Consider the following 19,690-nt stretch of genomic DNA (forward strand, 5'->3'; position numbering starts at 1 on the left):
GAGCGGGAGGCGCCGGGGAAACCCGGAAAGCGGAGGCACGGAGCGGGGCTCCGGCGGAAGGGGGCCGCTCGGGCCGGGGGATGCGGTGTGGAGAGGGCTTGAGGGGAGCGGAGCTCCTGCTGGGAGCGGGTGGCGCTGCTTGTGCATCAGGGAGCCTCAGAGCCGGACAGCGCGGGGGGCGAGGGACCGCAGAGGGAAATGAGGTGTGAAGGAGGAAGGGAAGGAGGAAAGAGGGACGGGGAAAGTGTGATGGTAGGAAAGGAGCTCTGAAATCATACTCTGATAGTGGCGTTGGTTGCAATCAGGCAATCGAAAGCCCTACACATCTAGCTAAAGAAAGGCAGCTGAGTGCTTGGTTGTTTTATTTTTCATTCTACTTTTCATTCTCATTTTCAGCTCTATTCCGGCTCTCCAGTCTTAAGCAGAAGGAAGAACCAAGCCATCCTTGTGGTGGGAATCAGACTCCGGCGGCTGTGAGCCCTTCGAGCAGTCCCAGCAGATGGTGCTGTGATCCTTCCAGAGGGCAAATTATTTCCCCAGAGCTATTCTGCATCGAATTTCGGACCACAAGCAAGGCGAGCTGCTGTCCAGCCGCAGGTGGCTGCGGGGTGCTGATGCTTCCTGCAGTACAACTGTGTGCACACAACTCCCCCCTGCAGCTGCAGAGCTGTCTGAGCAGCCTCAGCCTCCCCTGAAATCCCCCTGAGCTGTCACAGGGCCTGGGTCAGCCCTGCTTGTGGCTGCTGCCCGTGCTCCTGGTCTCACTGCAGAGGTGCGTGCACTGCACTCTTCCTTCACTTCCTTCCTTTTTGTAGGAGAAAAATGGCCTTAAGTTGTGCCAGGGGAGGTTCAGGTTGGACGTTAGGGAAACTTTCTCAGAATGAGTGGTGAGGCACTGGCACAGGCTGCACAGGGAGTGGGGAGTCACCATCCCTGGAGGCGGTTCACGAGCTGTGGAGATGTGGCACAGAGGGATGTGGTTATGGGCACGGTGGAAGTGGGTTAGGGTTGGACTTGGGAATCATAATTGTCTTTCCAACCTTAATGAATCTATGAAAATAAAGGCCAGCCTAGGCCTTTAGTGCTCAACCCAGAGGTGCATCCCTGATGGAAGGATGTCAAATCAACCTGCGGCAAGCTTCAAACCTCACTACAGAAATTAATCTCCTCTGTTATCTACTATCTGGTCTGATACAGTGACTGCAGATGTGTGTTTTGAAGGAGACTGCTGTGCCTGTAATGAGTTTTTCCAGCACTGAGGTCATCTGCCTAGAAATGACATCAGCGTCCCCACAGAGTGAGGCAGAACAATTGTCCATTCATAGACCCAGTTTCTCTGCAAACTGCAGAAAAACAAGGACACTCAGAAGAGCTCAAGTAGTTTTTGCCCTGGCCAGGCCTATGGCTTCTGCCTGCTGGAAATCACAAGCTGCTTCATCCCAGCAGGGAGTGACAGGTTACTGTTAGCACAGTGCTAAATAACACAAAGGTGAAGAATCCATAATAATATTTCTTCAACATTTTCTGTGGTAGATTTTTCAACTCACAATTAAGATGACTATAGAGCAGCTCCATAGTACGTTCTTGTACTTCCACACAGACATTGTATTTTCTGGATGTTCCCTATGACAAACAGTGCCCCAGTTCTTTTGGGCTATAACTAGAGAGGTTGTATGAGGTAGAGCTACCAAGATACCACCCCAGTGTGATTATTAATAGGTAATGCCTAACATATGTTAAAGAAAGGCTGTCAAATCTGGCTGGCAACTGCTCACGTCTCAGTGCTGTAACTTGTCAATGCGTGCTTTTTTCCACAGTGTAAAGCAATTCTGGTGAACTGCAAAATGCACTTCACAGAAGGTTTGGTTGCAAGCAGATGCCAGCGTCTCACTGCTCATCTGGAGATGTACGCTTTATGTGAACAAAGTAAATAACTGACTACTGAAATTTAAAGGAAAAAAAACAACACCCAGCACACCAGGTGTACTGTTTAACTAGCACCAGAAGCAGTGTGTGGGTGCAGCAAGCACACACTTGTTAAGTACCAAAATGCCACACGGTTTTAAAGTTATTTGGTTTCTTGAGACCCCATAGTTCAAATAGTGCAGCTCCTCACTCCCCACGTGCAGCAGCCAGCACAGGTCACCATGAGTAAGCTCCCTGCCTATCGCAGAATGCATCAGTGAGGTACTGTTAACACCATACTATGGGAAGTTGAAGTGCAAAATAAGACATTTCTCTTGGTTGCATATGGACAGCTAGATGATTATTCTTTAGTTTTATTTCAAGGAAAGGAACTGAAATTTTGTCCCTTACAAGGAGAAATTTCCTATTGCAAATACTCCCCCAAACGTGCTCTTTTAATGGGTTAAAAGGAAAAAAATCTCATGCGGCAGAGACAATTGCAAGGCTTTTATCATTTGCACATTTTATCACACGTTTCTGCCAGGATAACATTGCAGTTGGAATACCACTAACATTTGAGGGCTTGTTCTAAGATGTTCTCATCCACCACTTTTTGAGGAAGAGTCACCTTCAGTGCAGCACTGTCTTTCATTGCTTGGCAGATGGTTTCATACGCGTAGCCATTACCTGACCAGCAGCGCCTCGCGACCTGTCAGACCAGAAAATCAATGTAGCATTTGGATGGACTTGATGCATTTTCATGCAGAATTACATTGCTGGACTGATTACAGTGGTAGAGCCAGGTTTATAAACTTCACAGAATTCCCTCTACAAAACACTCCATACTCCATCCCAGTTCTGTACAAACAGTTGCTTTAGATAACAGTATGATTTTTACAACTGATGCTTTTTAGTTGAATAAATATTTAAAAGGGCAAATTTTACCCAGTGCATTTTCAAAATACGAAATCAAGAGGCCAAATTCTCTGCCAGCATACAAGAGAAGCTCCACAGACAGGGAACTATAAGCCCTTCTGCATTTTGACCTGTGTGCAAGAAAAGTTTGCCAGATGAAGAAAAACACCGGAAACATAAGGAAGGAGTGCTTCCAAGGAAGCAAGCGCTTCCTTGTGTTCAGTGCCTTACAGTTCTCTGCATTATGAATCACGTGTCAGTATCTGAAAGATTCAGACACAGAAGTGTTTGAGCAAAAAAATCCCTCAGTTCCAACTTAGCAAAATATTTAAGTATTTGATTAACATAAGGCTTGTAAGAAGTTCTCAGGATCATAACAACTAGAAACGACCTCTCAAGTCAACAAGTCAATTTCCCTGCCACTCACCTGTGATTATTCCTGGCAGTATATTTCAAGAGTGCACGACAGTTTCTTTTTAGTCTTTTATATAATGGGGTAATGTTCCCAGATTGTCCTTTTTAAATACTTACGTGAAGGAGCAGGGCTTTTGCTTGCAATAAATCAGAGCAACAAGAGATTTATTGGGTTTTTAAAAGGCTGTCTGTGATACACAGTGCTTGCTAAGGGTGTGTCTTCATTAATCTACAAATTGATATCATTGTTCTCCTTCTTCCTCAGTAGTTTAGTAAAGATATTTCAGATCTGAGACAGGGAATACGTTCAAATTATTCCTCCTCCTTTAAAGACACTTAGATCTAGAAGTTAGAAGTTAGTATGGTGTAGTGAAGGTAGTGTAGTATAATGAATTTTGCTTACCCCATTGGAAACATCCCAGCTGAGCATCATCTTAGCTCGCACTTCAGCCTCCATGGACCCATCCAAAACCAGGCCAAATCCCCCATTGATCACTTCACCCCTAAAAAAAAAAAAAAATAAAAAAAATAAAAAAAAAACAAACAGAAATGTAAGAATTCAAATCAAAGGAATGCAAATCAATCCCCCACAAAACATTGTGGATTTGTTCAGCTGCCCTGGAGGAAGAAGGATGAGAATACTGTAGAAATGGTGCTGAATAAGGCATTGGCAGTGACCTTTCATACAAAAAATACTCCTGGTGGACTAAAGAGTTACTTATCTCAGTAGTTTGAAGGTTAAGCTCTTTGTGTTTTCTATGCCAGAGCTTGCCATGTCCATAGGACTGTGAGGACTGTGTGCTTACTGAAGCAGACAGATGGATCTGTTTATATTCTCTTGGGACAAACATGAGCGTTTCATTAAAAAAGTGTTAAGCACCACTTCATGCTCATCTGCCTTGATCATTTCAAAAGCATTTATTTCTGTATGAGATACATAGATGTGTAGAAACTGCAGTGCCAACACTTCGGGAAGCAGATTTATTGGTAGAAGAAATATACTACAAACTAACAGACAATATTTGTGGGACAAATAGCAGTCTGGTTTTATAAGGACAGGGGAAATACATCTTGTCTCACTTCAAAATCTGGTCCGCTCAAGTTCCTGTTTGGTTGCATATGGTAAATTCAGTTGGAAAATCATTGGTTGCTGTAAATCTGTAAGAGACTTCTTGCATTATAACTCAGCATCAGCAGTGTATGAGATGGGGCATATCCTACCTACAACAACATGTGGCAGGAGAGACTAAAAGAGGTTCTGGAGGCAGGGTCTCACCCTCTGCATTTTGTACTTAATATAACGAATACATCCACAAAATTTACAAGTGACATCAGATATACCTATGAGTCAGACAGAATTAGGTTTCCTCTAATCCAGACAAGAATAATTTCTTACTGTCTGTTTTCCAGCACTAACTGGAACTCCTGAGGAAATGGGAAAATGATGCTGCACTGGAGCCTCACAGACTTGAGATCTGCTTCCTGAACCCAGCACTCATGTCTTCCCCTTGTCACTGCAATGCAATGTATTTACGTGATGCTCATTCCCTTTCACTCGTTATATGCACTGCCTGTGTGATAAGTAGGACCTCACCACATAGCTGAGCAAAGAACTCTCAGCTCCAGCTCTCACAGTCACTGTACCTTTACTGCAATTCCTTCCACTTTATTAGATATACTACTATTACAAACATTTTCTGTTCAAAAGCACAGTTTCCTTGAAACTGACAATTCTCATAGCAGAATGTCAGCAGATGAATTTTCTTCTTCAGCAAGAAAATTTCAGTCATGTTTTCAGCTGAGGTGTTTGAATACTGTAAACTCTGACACAAAATGATTCTTTTTGATCAACACTCAACAGTAACACAAACAGCTCTTATTGTGAGAAATCTTTAAATCTGCTCTTCGTCTCATTTGGGGATGAAAACAAGCATCCAAACATTTGCACTTCCTGCCATTTCTGCTTTTAGAATCGGCATGGCATCACAGTGCAATCGGGATCACAGTACACTCACACCTCAGGGCAGCCCACTGACAGTATCTGACAGCAAGAGGCCTCCAGAGTGATGCTTTATAAAGATTTGCCACATTGGCAGCTGATTTTCTTTCAGTGGCAGAGATCCCTTCTGTGCACAGCATCCCAAAGAGCATCCTTTGAAGCTCAGGCATGAGCAGCGAGTGTCTGATCTCAGTTGCACTCCATAAATTTACAGTCTCTCCATCAATTTCCATGGAGTTACTCCAATGTAAATCAGAATCACTCATCAGAATCTGTCCTACTGTCTAAAAGTCACTCAAATTGAATGCCACCATTTGTTAGAATGGATTCTCTAGCAAAACCTCTCACTTTTAAAGGGGAGTTCTCTGCCTTCATTAGCATTGGGTCATATTTTCAGGTAATTAGAGAAACATGTGGCATTTTGACCTAAGTTGCCTCCTATAATTTCCAGATGTCTCCTTCCAAGGTGATCAAAGAAAACAAGGCCTCCCTCACAAACAAGATGTCACACCGTCAACAGAGCAATTCAATTCTTAAATTACTTCTGCCTTCTTGTACTACAGGTTACTCAGACCCTGCGCTATTCATACTGCAAATAAAACAGGCAGCAAGAAATGAATAACATTCACTTGCAATAATCACAGTCAAGACTATGCTAATCTTAAGTCTCTCAAACAGCACATGATGCAGATTCCAGCTAAATGAATATTAATCCTGGCTTTCCTCCCTCCTCCCCCCCCCCTTTGCCCCACAAGGCTACAGCACAGAATTTCTGGTCTCATACAGAAGAAATAGCAGATCTGTCAGCAGCTCCAGCTAAGCCCAGCTTCTGCAGGGAGGACTGGGAGCTGGACGCAGTGCAATAGCTGTTTCTGATCTTCCAAAAAAGAAGTAGTCCAATGACAACTTGATTTTCTTCTAATTACACACATTTGAATTTGTATATATCCACATACATCTACATCCATATAAGCTTCCACGTGCACTTTCACACCTCCTCATCAACTGACAAAGAGATTTTACCAGGCACACGGAAATTTCTTCGTGGCAAAGTCAGCTGTATCTTTACCTCCCTAGAGGAAGCAAATCAGTCCTAAAATCTAAAAGCATCCATCTTTGCAGCAAAGAAAGTAATTTGTAATGGTTGGGGGATGGTTTTGCTTCTTTTCCCACCTTCAAATTGCTCCTCTTTTTCTCCTTAGAAGGCCAAGGGGCGCAGGTCTAACTGGCCGGGGTGGTACTGGGATTAGTTAACCCAAACAGAACCACCTGTCCTGCATGGCTTTTGGGGCTCCACAGACCGTGGCATGTAATGACACAGCATTGTTAGCATATCTGAGCCTCAGCATGGTGGTTTTCTAAGGCTCGTGCAAAGACAAGCCTTATTTTCAGGCTCCACTTTCTTCACTGAAGCACAGTAATTTAATCACACAGGCTATGACCACTCCAGAGAACAAGGTGAGCAGATACTGTTCCGCAGTGAGAACCCTAAGCAGCCACAGGAACTGGGTAAGAGCATAATCAAGCCCTGCTTTTCTGTGGATATTTTGATTTCAGGGAACAGCCACTCGCTAATTTTCCAGTTCAGTACACAGATGACAGCACTTTTGCTCTGCCTTCAGGGATCACTTCTTTCCAAATAGTATAAGGAGCTAGGAGCCAGGGCAGTCTCACCATGCAGCCAGTCTGCATTGCTCAGAGGGTGAGAAACGTGCAGGAGGGATTGGCTTTGCAGAGGCCAGAGACAGGGAACAAGATCATTCGTATCCTTTGGATTCTGACAGAGCATCATCAGTGCACAGAAAAACATTTGTGGCATAAGCAATTACTTCTTCAGTTCCAGTGATTGTAAACAGCCATCATGAAAATACTCAAAATATTTTGCACAACAGTCACTAGAAACTGCTTTTCTTCACTTGTATTCCAGAAGCAGATGTTTTAAAAGGTTAAATTCAGCTAAAGCCATTCAGAAAGATGTAGTTCATTGCTATCTCAAGTTTGTGACTGAGGTGATCACAGTAAGCAGACATTACAGCATGCATTTTCCATTCGGAAGTTGTGAATAAAGTCCTGATTATTGTGGTTGTTATTACTGACATCAGTAAAGTCACATTTTCACTGCATGTGTATAAGCCCTCAACGTTTTCTTATCCCATTGTTCAGTTTTTCTCTTGCACACCTTCCATTCAGTAGTTATTCCACTGGAAAAAAATCAAAGGAGTACAGGGAAGGGAATGCATCTGAGTTGAAGGGTAACTTTTTTTAGCTCAAGCTCATCTGGACAAGGAATAATTATCATCAAATGTCTCTGAGGATAACATCTGCAATAAGTTCTTTAGTTTGCTGCTGTTGGCACGTTCCAGAACTGGATGAAACAGTGAAGTGAGAGGGATCACTAGAGTATTTTATACAGGGTTGTCTCTCTTCAGCTACATCAAAAAATGAAGACGTGGCTGTGGTCTTTCGTGCTGCCGAGCACACGCAAAGGGAGAAAGAAGACTGAGGGTTTGCTGGTACCTGAGCTGCTTTGCATCAATAACCCCTCACTGCACTTTAGCACATGGGCATTTATATTGGGGTCCTAAGGTCACAGATTTAAATATAGCTTAAGGGGAAACCTAAACATAATCCATCCACTAACACTCTGACTGTGCATGTGTGAAGACAACTTTGCAAGTGGGATCTCTTCAAGAAAACCACAGCAGACTGTCCTTGTTTGGCAAATTAAGTTATCCAAACTGTGCTGTGGCCAATGTCCAAAACACTTTTTCTTGACATATGGAAACGAATTAAAAGAGCCTCATACAGAACTACACTTCACCTTATAACGCATCCTTTCAGCCCTTGCCTCCAAACCTACCCTTCCCATGACCATAGCACCATACTACACCAGTGGTACAGTACACTGCTCCCCTCCTGTCTCTTGCTCCTCCCCCAGCAGCGATAACCGGTTTCATAATCCAGCTTTAGAAATACCAACAGGTTCTCACCAGCCAACTCCACCGCCGTTGTGCAAGGCAACCCAGGTTGCTCCTCTGAATGCATCTCCCACGAAATTTTGTACCGCCATGTCTAGGAAGAGAGGAGAGGTGTTACCATGGCTCAGACGTGCTGCATTTGTTTTCTGTTGGCTGCTCACTTCCTTCCACTGCCATCTCCACTGCAGCAGTGTGATGGCAGCGTTCTCTGGCTATAGAGAATTTTACCCTGAACTGCTGAAATCACAGGGGATGTTTGTTTAAAAAAAAAAAAAAAAAAGTCAAATGCATCATTTCTGCTGATATATTCACTAGAGTTTCATACATTCACTACAGTTTGTACTAAAGCATATACCTCAAAAGAGGTACATATGGAGAACAACAATGTAAAATTTACTGAAGACATTTATCCAGGTTTAATTCAGAAGCAGTTGCTTTTAATAGCAAAAATATGCTAGCACTCAAACTGGTCACACTTGCAAACCCACAGTTAGTATATATTTGATGGAAAAATGAGTTTACTTGAGCACTAATCTATGTTAAACCCTGTCAAAAGCCCATTATGGCATCTTCTCTCTGGCATTATGTCACTTTAATAACCCAATTATCATAATTGCAGTGCTGTCAGGAGGGAATGGGAGATATTCAGTTCTCTTTATTCTTAACACATACGATTTTCTTTCTCAGCCAGCAGATGATAAGAATGGAGGTTGGAAAAGAAGCATGGCAAGTGGGATAACGATGTAATAACGTCGAGCTCCTTGGCTTTGATAAAGGTCACTAACTGTGTAAATGTCTGTGCTGAAATACACTTTGCAGAGCAGCAGTGGCCCACTTTTGACAAGGATCAGATGGAGGTACTTACTGTAGAACAAAATTACACAGGCAGAGACTTAAAAGTTCTATGCCAGAGAAGAGCCATTTCAATGGAAACAACTCAAATGTGGTGTTAAAACAGCAGGAAGGGAAGGAGAGAAGAGAGGGGAAGACCTGAGATGTAAGGTGTTCTTTAATTACCTCTAGAGGCTCACTTGGTTTCAAAGACAAGCAGAATCAGTGGCCATTAGGATTTGGAAAAAGCTCTTGCAGAAGGCAGATAGTTCATGTAATTCAGAAAACTCATAGAAAAACAGATAGCATAGTAAGCAATTGCGTTTAGCAGGCCTTGTTTCTGTTGCCCTCTCCTGAGGGCATTGCCTGGTGTTCTTTATATGGCTGAGCCCTTCGGTGGAGGCATCCGTTTGGATTGTTGTTCTCTGTGCAGCTTGGCAGGAACAAACATTATTTCAGGCCTCTGTCCATCTGGCACATTGCAACCAGCCAACATTCTCAGAAAAATGTTGAAGTGAGACTAATAGGCACTGCTAAAAGCCTCATTTCATCAGGCAGCCCATTTAAGATAGCAGGGAACTTTTCTCCTGAACATTGACCCATAATTTGTTTCTATTATGAATTTCCAGTCCTAATGGCAGTTGTTCAGTATTCCCAGCTACCTCAATCATAAAGTGTCCTTCTACAGCAACTTGCATCCTCCTGCCTTGGGTCATTGAATGATTGTCACTTCATGGCATGTGAAGACACTACTGAGTTAAAATTATTACCATAATTATGGATGGAAGATTGTGACTTAGATAAAGAAACGTTTAGTGCTTCACTCATGTTTCACGTCCATAATCTGGTATCCGTTGGGTTTATTTTTTCTAAAGCACCATTCCTTCATTTCATAAAAGCAGATTCTGGTTAGTTCAGGTCAAGACTGCAGAATTAAAGGCTCATATTGAACAGCAAACATACATTGCTCAGTCACACTGTGAGTGAGAAACAGGGAATGGCATCGAATCCAGAACTCCTGACTTCATTCTTGTGCTTTTACTATCCAAGTACGTTCCTCTATGACCAGAAAAGCTCCTTTCAGAAACTCCCAAGCAATGAATGAACAGAACCATGAGTCTTTATGGTTTAAGAAAAATGCTATTTGAGATCTGATTTTCATTGTGTGTATCCCAAGAAAGCCCTGCCATAACTCTGCTCACATCATTTGTTGGAAAGACAGAGGCGCAAAATTAAAATCAAATACAAAGTGCAGTTCTCTAAGACCAACTGCTCTCCATCTGCATTCAGGTAAATTCGGTACATCTCCACTGAATTTTCAGGACTCTTCTGAGCCCCTCCTATTTAAGTAGCTCCACGTTCATTTCTGTATTACTTGACAGCTACTGTGCCAAGTTCACAAAGTCTGATTAACTGGGATTGAAGGGTTTGAATAAAAACATTTTAAAACATCAAAAATATATATGTGTATCTCTCAATATATAGGTGCATTTCCTTTTTTGCCTGTACAGACAAGTCTCAGGTGCTCTGCTGACCTGCACAGAAGGCTGATCCATCATAAATGTTTGATGTTTCTCTGTAAGGACTGTCAGTCCCACTCACATCGTGGTGATCTCGGCTGAGGACTACTGGAGCCTGCAAAAGCAAAAAAGACAGCAAATGGAGTCCTGCATGAGCTGTCAGTGCTACCATGGGTTATCTTTTGCTGAATTTGCTTCTACTTAAGTCATCAAAAAGCACAGCTTTGTCCCACCTCCTAAATCCCCTGAACCTCTCTCTCCCTCCTATCCATTTATTACAAAAGGAACGCTGACACGCTGTTCATGACAGCCAGCATCATTTCACAAATGAGAACATGAGTTAGTTTTTATGAAAATTACATCCTTAAAAGGGAAAGGAGAAGAGAAGCAGTGTGGCTATTTCAATACCTGAAACCTTTCTCTGCTGAAATTGCAAACACATTTCAGTGCAGAAGAACTCATTCAGAAAACAGTTATTTTTCCAAGCAACCATAAATAAATAGTTATGGGGTTTTTTGTTTTTTGGTGTTTTTTTTTTTTTTTCCATTCTTTTGGAAGGCTTTAAGACTACAAATAAGGCAGCAGGAAGAATTAGTGTTCTCACAAATCAAACAAGACCATTCTTGATCTGGAATTTAACTGGCAGCATAATCTAGATCAGTTTGCAGGGTTTCATTACCCTTCGCCATGCATACGTTTCTATGAGAGTCATTCACTTTCTTGGCATGGTGTGGTCTGGAATTAGTTGGCTCTGTTTTATGCTGGCACTGGATTAGAAAATAACTGAAACTAGATATGAGCACCCAGCTTTCAAGAGGGTGAATGGAGATTTGAAGAAACACAAAAAAGGACAAAATCTGAAGGGCCTGGGATTTTGACCTTGTCAGTCGTAGCTCCAAGGGAGTTCTCTGTCTGGTCAGGTTTACTTTTTAAGATTAGCTTGCAGTGACGTTCATTTTGAATCCTGAGAAGGTCAACAGCTCAACATTTGAAATATTTTAACAAACATTATCTGAGTAACAAAAACACAGACCTTTCCTTGATGGAATCCATTCTAAATTTGACTTGGATTTGTCTCTTTTAAAAGGGTAATTATTGTAGCTCGGATGTAAAAGAGATGAAAATGAAAGAATGGACATGCCTGGATCTGACACTGCTGTATACATACAATCAGGAAACAGCAGGGCACTGATGAAGCCTATTTATGAGCAGAGATCGCAATCTTTCATAGAAGTTTTACCATCCAGAGAAGGAAAGAAACAGGAATTCAAATCAAATCAACAGATGTGAGGTTACTCATTTGAATGTTTCAAACTCAACACAGCAATTCAGCTATTGCAGAAATTCCTTTTTAAAATCACCAAATGTTTGTCCCAATTCATTTTTTCCCCACTTCATGCTACAAAACCACAGCTTATGTCATACCTACAGACGGTCAAATACGAAATAAGGCAGATTCCCAATGTCAAATAAAAGGTAACATATTTTCAGTTTCTAGACTTGCCTGTTTGTTATACAACACCAAACTGATTGCTGACTGAGAGGAGAATGGAACATGCTAACAGAGTACTGCATCCATGTAAATGTCAGGCGTCTCTGCTCTTATTGGTGGAAGCTCTCTCCTTTCCCACCTGCCACGCTGCTATCAGATATAAAACACAATTACCAGACCATATCAAGAGGAAAAAGGCAAACCTTAATCCTTCCTTCAGCAATCGCTCGATTAATAGCTGTGGCTATAGACACACGACCCCTCTGATCGGAATATAAGATTCTAGCTTGAGATCCAACAACCTATAAAATAAGAAAAGCCACAGTGATAAGGTTTTCTGTGCAACCGGCTTATCTTCTGGCCCCAGATAAATGCAGTCAGAGGATTGTCCCCTTCTGTAGGAGAAAATACAGATTATTTGTTCATCAACTTCCAGCTTCCAGAAAATAGAAATTAAGGCCTCTTTGAACAGAGTTTTATCTCTGCTCACACAATCTGCAAGATGTATTCCTGTAATCAGCTGCTACTGTCCAATAATCCCACTTTTTAAATCAAGCCCATTGCTAGACTATCAACAAATGCCTTATCAACAGCTGAGAAGCAGATGTTTGGAACTGGTGATGGGCTGGAAAGAAAGAGAAACGCAAAGGCAAAGAATGGCAGAGAACATCTGTCCTGCACAGCTATGCTCCTCTTCAGCCTTTACTCCACAGACCAGTCTGGCTTCCAGATGAGGAGAGCACGTGTAAGCCCTTCAGTGTTACCAGTTAGCTTTGCAGTGAGAGCCCAGCCTTAAAGAAATACAAAGGATGCCTCATCACCATCCTGCTTCAATACAACACAACACAGTTTACCAGTTTTGGAAAGGGTGATGGGAGCTGCAGGTCCAATGAGGTCAGGGCAAGTGAATGCCAAAAAAGACAATCTGAATGGTGCTGAAAGGCAGTTACAGATAGAGGATGAATACTGCCCTGTTTCACTCCAGATACAAGGCTAGATCTTGTGTATTATTTGAACGTTTCCAGACTGGGGGGGAGGGGAGTGAAGGGAAAGAACCATTTCAGCTCACCCTAAAGCCCTGCTGTGGAGAGATGTTTGAGTTGTCACCTGTATACTACTCATGTTTTCATTCATACCCATACCTACTTTTCATTCCAACACTGTGAACTGTTTGGACCAGGAGCAGTCACTTGTCCTGAGGAAGGATGTGCACTTACCAAGCTGTGCCTCCCAGCTTCCCGAATCCAACGGATGTTGTCATGGTACTGCTGCTTCACAGATGTGCTCACTTGCAAGGGAAAGCAAGAAAGAAATAGGTTTTGAAAATGAATGCAATATGCTCTAAATTAAATTAAATTCATCTGACAGCACTAGCAAGTTATATTCCTGCTTTCTGCTACAAGCACGCATATAGGATGTGCTGCATTGAGTCTTCTTTGCAGCCAACACTGTAATTCATAAAATATATTTTAGAGGAAGGTATGAATGTTGCTCAGGAGGCAGCTGGAATAATAACTCTCATTCAGATCTTTAGCAAACTAAATTAAACTTTGAAATATGGGTTACACATATTGTTTTTTGTTGGTGACCCGGCCTGCTGCCTACTAAATGCCCAAACCCTTTCTGAGCCTTTGTTAAGTTAGAAACTTTAACGAACTCTGTGATATTGGGTGCCATAGTTCAATGTTTTATCAGGTAGTGAATAACTCATTTGACTATCTATCTGAAATTCTCAGAAGCAGCTGGTAATATATACGGAGGATGAGCTACACTAGTGCTGGGATGTGGATTTATAGCACTGCAATAGCTCTATACTGAATTGCCTATGAGAATGTTCTTACTCCAAGGTGACGTTACATCCTACAGACAGAATTATGTTGCCTCATATTACTATGGAGCACAAACTGCACAGAAAAAATATGGCAGATTAGCAACACTGCGTATAAACCCACCCTATACCTTGTTTAGGCATGTATATTATCTGAGGAAAGAGCTGCACGCAACAGCTCAACCACCCTCCAGCTTCTGCCTGTGCCAAGCTAATGTATTTCCTACCACTTCCCATCTCTCACCAGTTTTCAAGTCAAACTACAACATACAAATGACTTACCTGTGAAAGTCAAACTGGAGTAACTGAACACTCCTAATTTGAAGTTGTCCCAGGTAATTGAAAAGTGATTCTATTACACAATATGACTGCAAATACCTATAGTAAAACTAGAACTATTCTGGGCTAAACATGCCATTAGAGGGAAACACTAAATACAGTCATTCTTGCAGAGGCAGTCCTTCCACACAAAGTTTTAACAATCCTAAAAGGACCTGTCAGTGCTTTATGGGTTGGTTCCAAATGAGAGTTTCCAAACACAGCAATGAGGATTAACATGCCAGCTCTTAGATTCACAGGGAGAGAAAGATGAAACACCTGCTTGTTTAGAAAACAGAAAAGTGAAAAGAGTTCCTTTCTGCCACTTTTATAAGCTCTCACAGAAAATACTTGTCACCTTTTATTCCTCGCAGTGCACTGACTTATGGAAAAGATCTGTCTGCTAATCCTACAGAATGTCCCTAGAAGGGAAGGCAGAGGAGCAAACCAGCTGCAGGGAGATACCAACATAACACGTCTGTCTCCCACAGCCTGCTCCAATAAACAGTTACAATCTCTGTCCTAAATTGTGGCGTTGTCCAACTTAGATATCATCTGTTATCCCTGGGGAAGGGAAGAATTCTCCCTTTTATTTGGTCTTCCTTCCTGCAGCTGAGAATCTTAAAGCTTCTTCTAGAAGGAGCTTAACTTTAGCTCCATCTGTCCCATTTGTTTAACTGCTGTCAACTCCCCCATCCCACATCCCAAAAGCAACCTCTTCCTAATCCAGGCAGGCTACTGTGTCAGTGCTGGTATTTCACAGGCATTTCTCTACTTATTTAGGCTCTGCAAGATAGTAAAAGATATTGCACTCAGAGGAATAGCACTCAAATAGATCTCCCTTTTGATCTTAGGAGATTTGTGTAGTTAACAGCTCAGCCTTCAAACTACCATGAAGGCAGAAAATATGAATTAGGCTGCGTCTCTTGCACAAAGGCCAACTTAAGAGCTCAGGTAGCTCAGAAGTGGAAGCAGATAAAACCATGCAGGATATTTGTTTTTTTTTTTTCAGTCTGTGAGGATGAAGCATAACAATTCATCTCCCCAAAAGAAGAATAGTTAACATCAGATTTGAGGCCAGGTCATAAGTTTAGATTTGGAATGCAATAGACGCCAGCTCTTTGGAGTTTTCTTTCAACCATCACAACAGATCCTTTTACAAAATTCAAAGGCAGGTTCAGATTTTAGATGCATATGTATGTGAGAATATCCAGAGCCTAGAATTTGGTCCAAGCCCAGATCCCTCAGGGAGCAAGACAGCAAACGCAACAGTTATGAACACGAATCCATGAATGCCTGCTTACTTTCTGGCCAGATTCTGTTTTCTTCTTCCCACTATCCTGCCAAATGCCGCAGAAAATCCAATAATAGCATTGCCCTTAAGCCTCTTTTCACCTGTTGGGATTTTTGAAGTGCCATTTTTTTTTTCATTTTTTGTATTCTTAAAAGAGTATATGTGCCAAAATACAATTCATTATTTTTTAACGAAAATTCTCTGCTCAGCTCTACATTAACATCTATATAAACATCCATGCACCATTGAACACGTAGTATCTGATTCATTTCCTAGTCTTGCAGTGCAAACCATCCAAATGTGATGTATCTGTTCAGTCTTGAGAACAGATGAATGGCAATTTTAATACAAGACAAACTGCTAGAGATTTCTGAAAACACTGCAGAACTGGATTTCTCCTTTCCTTCAACTAACCCAAGAGATCAGGTTTAAAAACATGAAAACTTCATCATCCACAAAACAGAGCAGACACATTAGGGTCAGAGCATTAGAAACACCTCATAGTCCAGTGCTATTTCTTCAAGATAATAATTAGAGAAAGCTTAAGGAAGCAGGTGGAGCTGACAACCTGGCAGTCAGACACCCTCCACCAATAATTCACCTCTTGCAAAGAAGTATTAAGGCTAACATCCATCCTCATTATAGGAAGACAATAGCAGCATTAGTTCAAATGAGGAATGTATCCAAATGTGGTACATCCTTACAATACTCACCATTCCAGAACAAATAGAAAAACACTTAAAATCTTTTATTTATACTCCAGTGATTTCTTTTGTGAAAGAAGCAGAAAATATTTTAACATGAAAAACAGGAAGAAATAAATTAATTAGATATAAATATGCTCTCCTCCCCATAATAATTTGGATTTGCCAACCATTTATTTCTGATTCCAAGGAGTACAAACCTCCCCTGTGTGGAAACAGAAGAGCAGAGGACTGCAGTGCTGCAGGACAATTACACTTAAAAGTTTGAGTCTGATGTCCAGCTACTGTGAAAGCAGACAAAGAAAGGGAAAGCAGTAGAACTTCACACTGTAATCTTGGAGACTGGGATTCAGCTTGCTAACAGCCTTGTCTCCGTTCCTATTCATAAACTGGGGATAACAGCAATACCTCACTTTCAGTGATATGGAACAGTGCAATTCTTAGATAGCAGAGCAGTAAACACAGTATTTACTCTAGATTCTACTCATTGATGGAACCAATCAGCTGTCATTTTATTAAAAAATAAAAAAAGCTTTGGACCTCAAAATTGTAATCACAAATAAATGACACTGGATGGAGCACCAGGCCCAATGAAACCTGGGTTTCCTGCAACTGATCTGCTTTCTAACCTCTCTAACAAATCTCCAGATTCATATCCCTCGTTCCTCTTTGAGATAGCAGCAAAGCAATTTGACTCCTTTATAAAACACATGGAGACCTGATGAAAGACACTGTTTGCCTTAAAGTTACAAGGTGACAAAGTACAGGAAAATAGCAAAAGAATAGAAACGCTCTCAGCCAAAATTACAATGATAGTTTGGGGATCAATAGCCTCTCCAGATGGTGTTTCTCTATTTTACCTACTGGTTATAATCCTTACAGGAATTTTGGGAACAATGACATCCATCTCCTGCCCACATGTAACAGGCAAGAGAGTGTTCATTATGGTTTCAGCCAAAAGCCATCATGCTGCAAAATTCTGATCAGTTTTCTCTCCAAACCACTCCCAGTAATGAGGGCACGTGATGTTGCCTTACCTCCCTGTCGAATTGAGTCCTCCAGCACAGACATGGCAATTGAGTCAGTGGTAGCAAGGTCCTGTGGGTCACCTGAGGTACAAACCCAGCGGAATGGCCCAAATCCCAGGGAAAAAATGTCCCTGAGAAGAGAACATTCTTCATTAAGAGATGGTTGGAATTCTTTCTTTATTTATCCTGGCTGCTAGCAGTGCTTTTCTTTCATTAGCTAGAGACAGAAGAATTTCAAACATTTTCAATGAACTAATCTAAACAGAAACATCAAGAGCCATTAACTAATTAAACAGCAATGTTTCATATAGTTATTGACTGGAGTATATGAAATACAGTCAGACCACCATTTGGACAGTTCAATCAAACAAGTGCATCATCAATGAATTGCAATTGTTCTTCAGTTTCATAAAGTGTACTTTTACTGTTGCCTGGTCTTTTTCCTCTTAAGCCATGCTAACCCTGAGTGCATCTACACTATCAACAATTCTAGTTCTGAACAAGAACCCAAGTCCAGACATTTGCTGGAAGGAAATGTAAGGAAGAGTTTTGATTTGGCAGTGTTTTAGCTTATTGTTCAGACATCTGGCATCTGTTTACGTATGACTTTTTAATCCTAAAAAGGATAAAGCTTTACACCAAATCATCAAGATTTGTCACATCATGTCTTTCACTACAGAGCATCAGCAGAACACCTCTGTTACTAGAGCTTCATAGTAACCACACATAACACGTCTCCCTGGGTCTAGTTCTTCTTTTTCCCTGTTCAAAGGAAAACATGAGGAGTAGCTCTACTGAAACCAATAGAAAAGACAAGGATGATGCTTCTAGCCTATGGGACATCTTCCTAAGACTCATTGGGCACTACTCCAAAATAGAGAGAAAAAAAAAGAGTAACTGTGACATACCTCCTGTGAGAATAAGTTTACTACTGCTCAGTTACCTCCTTTTCATCTTGTACAGTACATTGCAAGATTTGAACTAAATGGCACCTTCTTAGTACAATACCTCTAGACACCAATAGTCATAAAGCACTTGAGTGCTTCATTGCAGGATCAATCCAACATACCCCATGATGTGCTGAACATAGGAAGGATATCTGAATTCTGTTTTATTGGCTCCTTTTTTCTCAACGTCAGCACCTATAAAAGGAGTTTTTTAAATAAGAGGCAATAAGTGAGAGAATGGGAAGGACTAGAGAGTTTGTACAACATTGTGGCCAACTCTATCCTATCAAAGAATAGGGATAGGAAGACGTAATCCAGATTGTCCTCATTTCCACTTTTCCAGGATCTACTCACCAGCTCTTTGAGCCTCCAAGAGAAAAGCATTGCCATAATCCCAAAAAAACATGCCTTTATCAGTTAGTCTGTTAATAGCAGCCACGTGTCTCCTCAGACTGAAATAAAGAATGAAACAGTTATTCTTGAGATCGATTAAATATCTAGGAGAATATTATCATGAGCTCAGTAAAAGAAAGGGAATGAAGGGAAACAGGTGAAATGTAATAAATGAATAAATAAATAAATTCAGGCAAACCCACGAAAGACTTAAGATAGTTTCAAACCCTGCAGCACTTGTTATCCCCAAATCTTGAACCGAGTCACAGCCATTGCTGTGATACTGCATATCTAACAGAGAGAAGTCATATCTTTCAGTAATCTGCAATCACTTGCAGAGCAACTAAACTTAAAGGCTAAAAACATGCATCACTAAGACATTTTACCTCTCTTGTACCAGAGTTCGGAACTTCCCTGGATTGGTAGACAGGAGCTGCTTTGCTTCCTCAAAGCCAAGCTGGACTGGATAGTATCCCCCATTGAATGGGTTGTGACATGAAGTTTGATCAGACCCCAGATCAGCTAGCAGCTCCCCTGTTGTGTCCAGCTCATATGCAAGCCTCTCCCTGGGGAGGAAGGGAAGATAATTAACAGTGTTTGAACAGAAGCTGTTATTTCATATTCAAGCTCCTCTTTCAGGTGAGATTCCTCTATCAAAACAGCTGTTTATAAACATATGCCTTTGGCAAGCTGTCTTCTTTTAGCAGGCAGGAGGTGGGAAATCATGGTGAACATCTATGCACAACTCTTATACTTCACATCTTCCTGTGCAGGAACACCAGTAGATGAGTCAAATACCAGTTGTATCGGTCAGTCTCAGACCTTGGCCCATAAGGTAAAAGCAAGGTTTAGCACTGGATAAAACCTTCAGAGTGCTAGAATTCATACCCATCATCTGATGTTTTTATTCTACCAATGCCTCAATACTTCTACTCTTCACTGAAGTCAGATGTTTTCTTGCTAACCAGTCAGTGAAAGGTTAGGAGAAAGAGGGTTAGAGGGTCTTCATTTGAAGACAAATATCAGTAATTTCTTTCCCTAGGAAATTCACTGTTTCATAAGGGAAGATAATGCACAAGAAGCAACTGAGAACTGTGACAGAAGATGAAGACACCTATTCTGCC

General features: G+C 41.5%; 1 protein-coding gene across 3 annotated transcripts in view; it reads right to left on the reverse strand.

Moving 5' to 3' along the window:
• Positions 1 to 765: 765 nt before the first annotated feature.
• UROC1 (urocanate hydratase 1) overlaps positions 766 to 19,690 on the reverse strand; it is a 35,640-nt gene continuing 16,715 nt past the window's right edge. For 2 of the 3 annotated variants that reach the window (XM_048956938.1, XM_048956939.1), the window contains exons 12-21: positions 18,953 to 19,132; positions 18,528 to 18,625; positions 18,296 to 18,368; positions 17,236 to 17,357; positions 13,272 to 13,342; positions 12,258 to 12,356; positions 10,578 to 10,677; positions 8,224 to 8,305; positions 3,638 to 3,737; positions 766 to 2,614 (exon numbers count right to left, since the gene is read on the reverse strand). In XM_048956938.1, coding sequence (XP_048812895.1) covers positions 2,474 to 2,614; positions 3,638 to 3,737; positions 8,224 to 8,305; positions 10,578 to 10,677; positions 12,258 to 12,356; positions 13,272 to 13,342; positions 17,236 to 17,357; positions 18,296 to 18,368; positions 18,528 to 18,625; positions 18,953 to 19,132 — 1,066 coding nt within the window. In that variant the 3' untranslated portion in view covers positions 766 to 2,473. Of the gene's footprint in view, positions 3,524 to 3,637; positions 3,738 to 8,223; positions 8,306 to 10,577; positions 10,678 to 12,257; positions 12,357 to 13,271; positions 13,343 to 17,235; positions 17,358 to 18,295; positions 18,369 to 18,527; positions 18,626 to 18,952; positions 19,133 to 19,690 lie in introns of all 3 variants that reach the window. The other variant, XM_048956940.1, reaches the window with a different exon arrangement.

This window comes from Lagopus muta, chromosome 11, assembly GCF_023343835.1.
Source record: "Lagopus muta isolate bLagMut1 chromosome 11, bLagMut1 primary, whole genome shotgun sequence".
NCBI lineage: Eukaryota > Metazoa > Chordata > Aves > Galliformes > Phasianidae > Lagopus > Lagopus muta.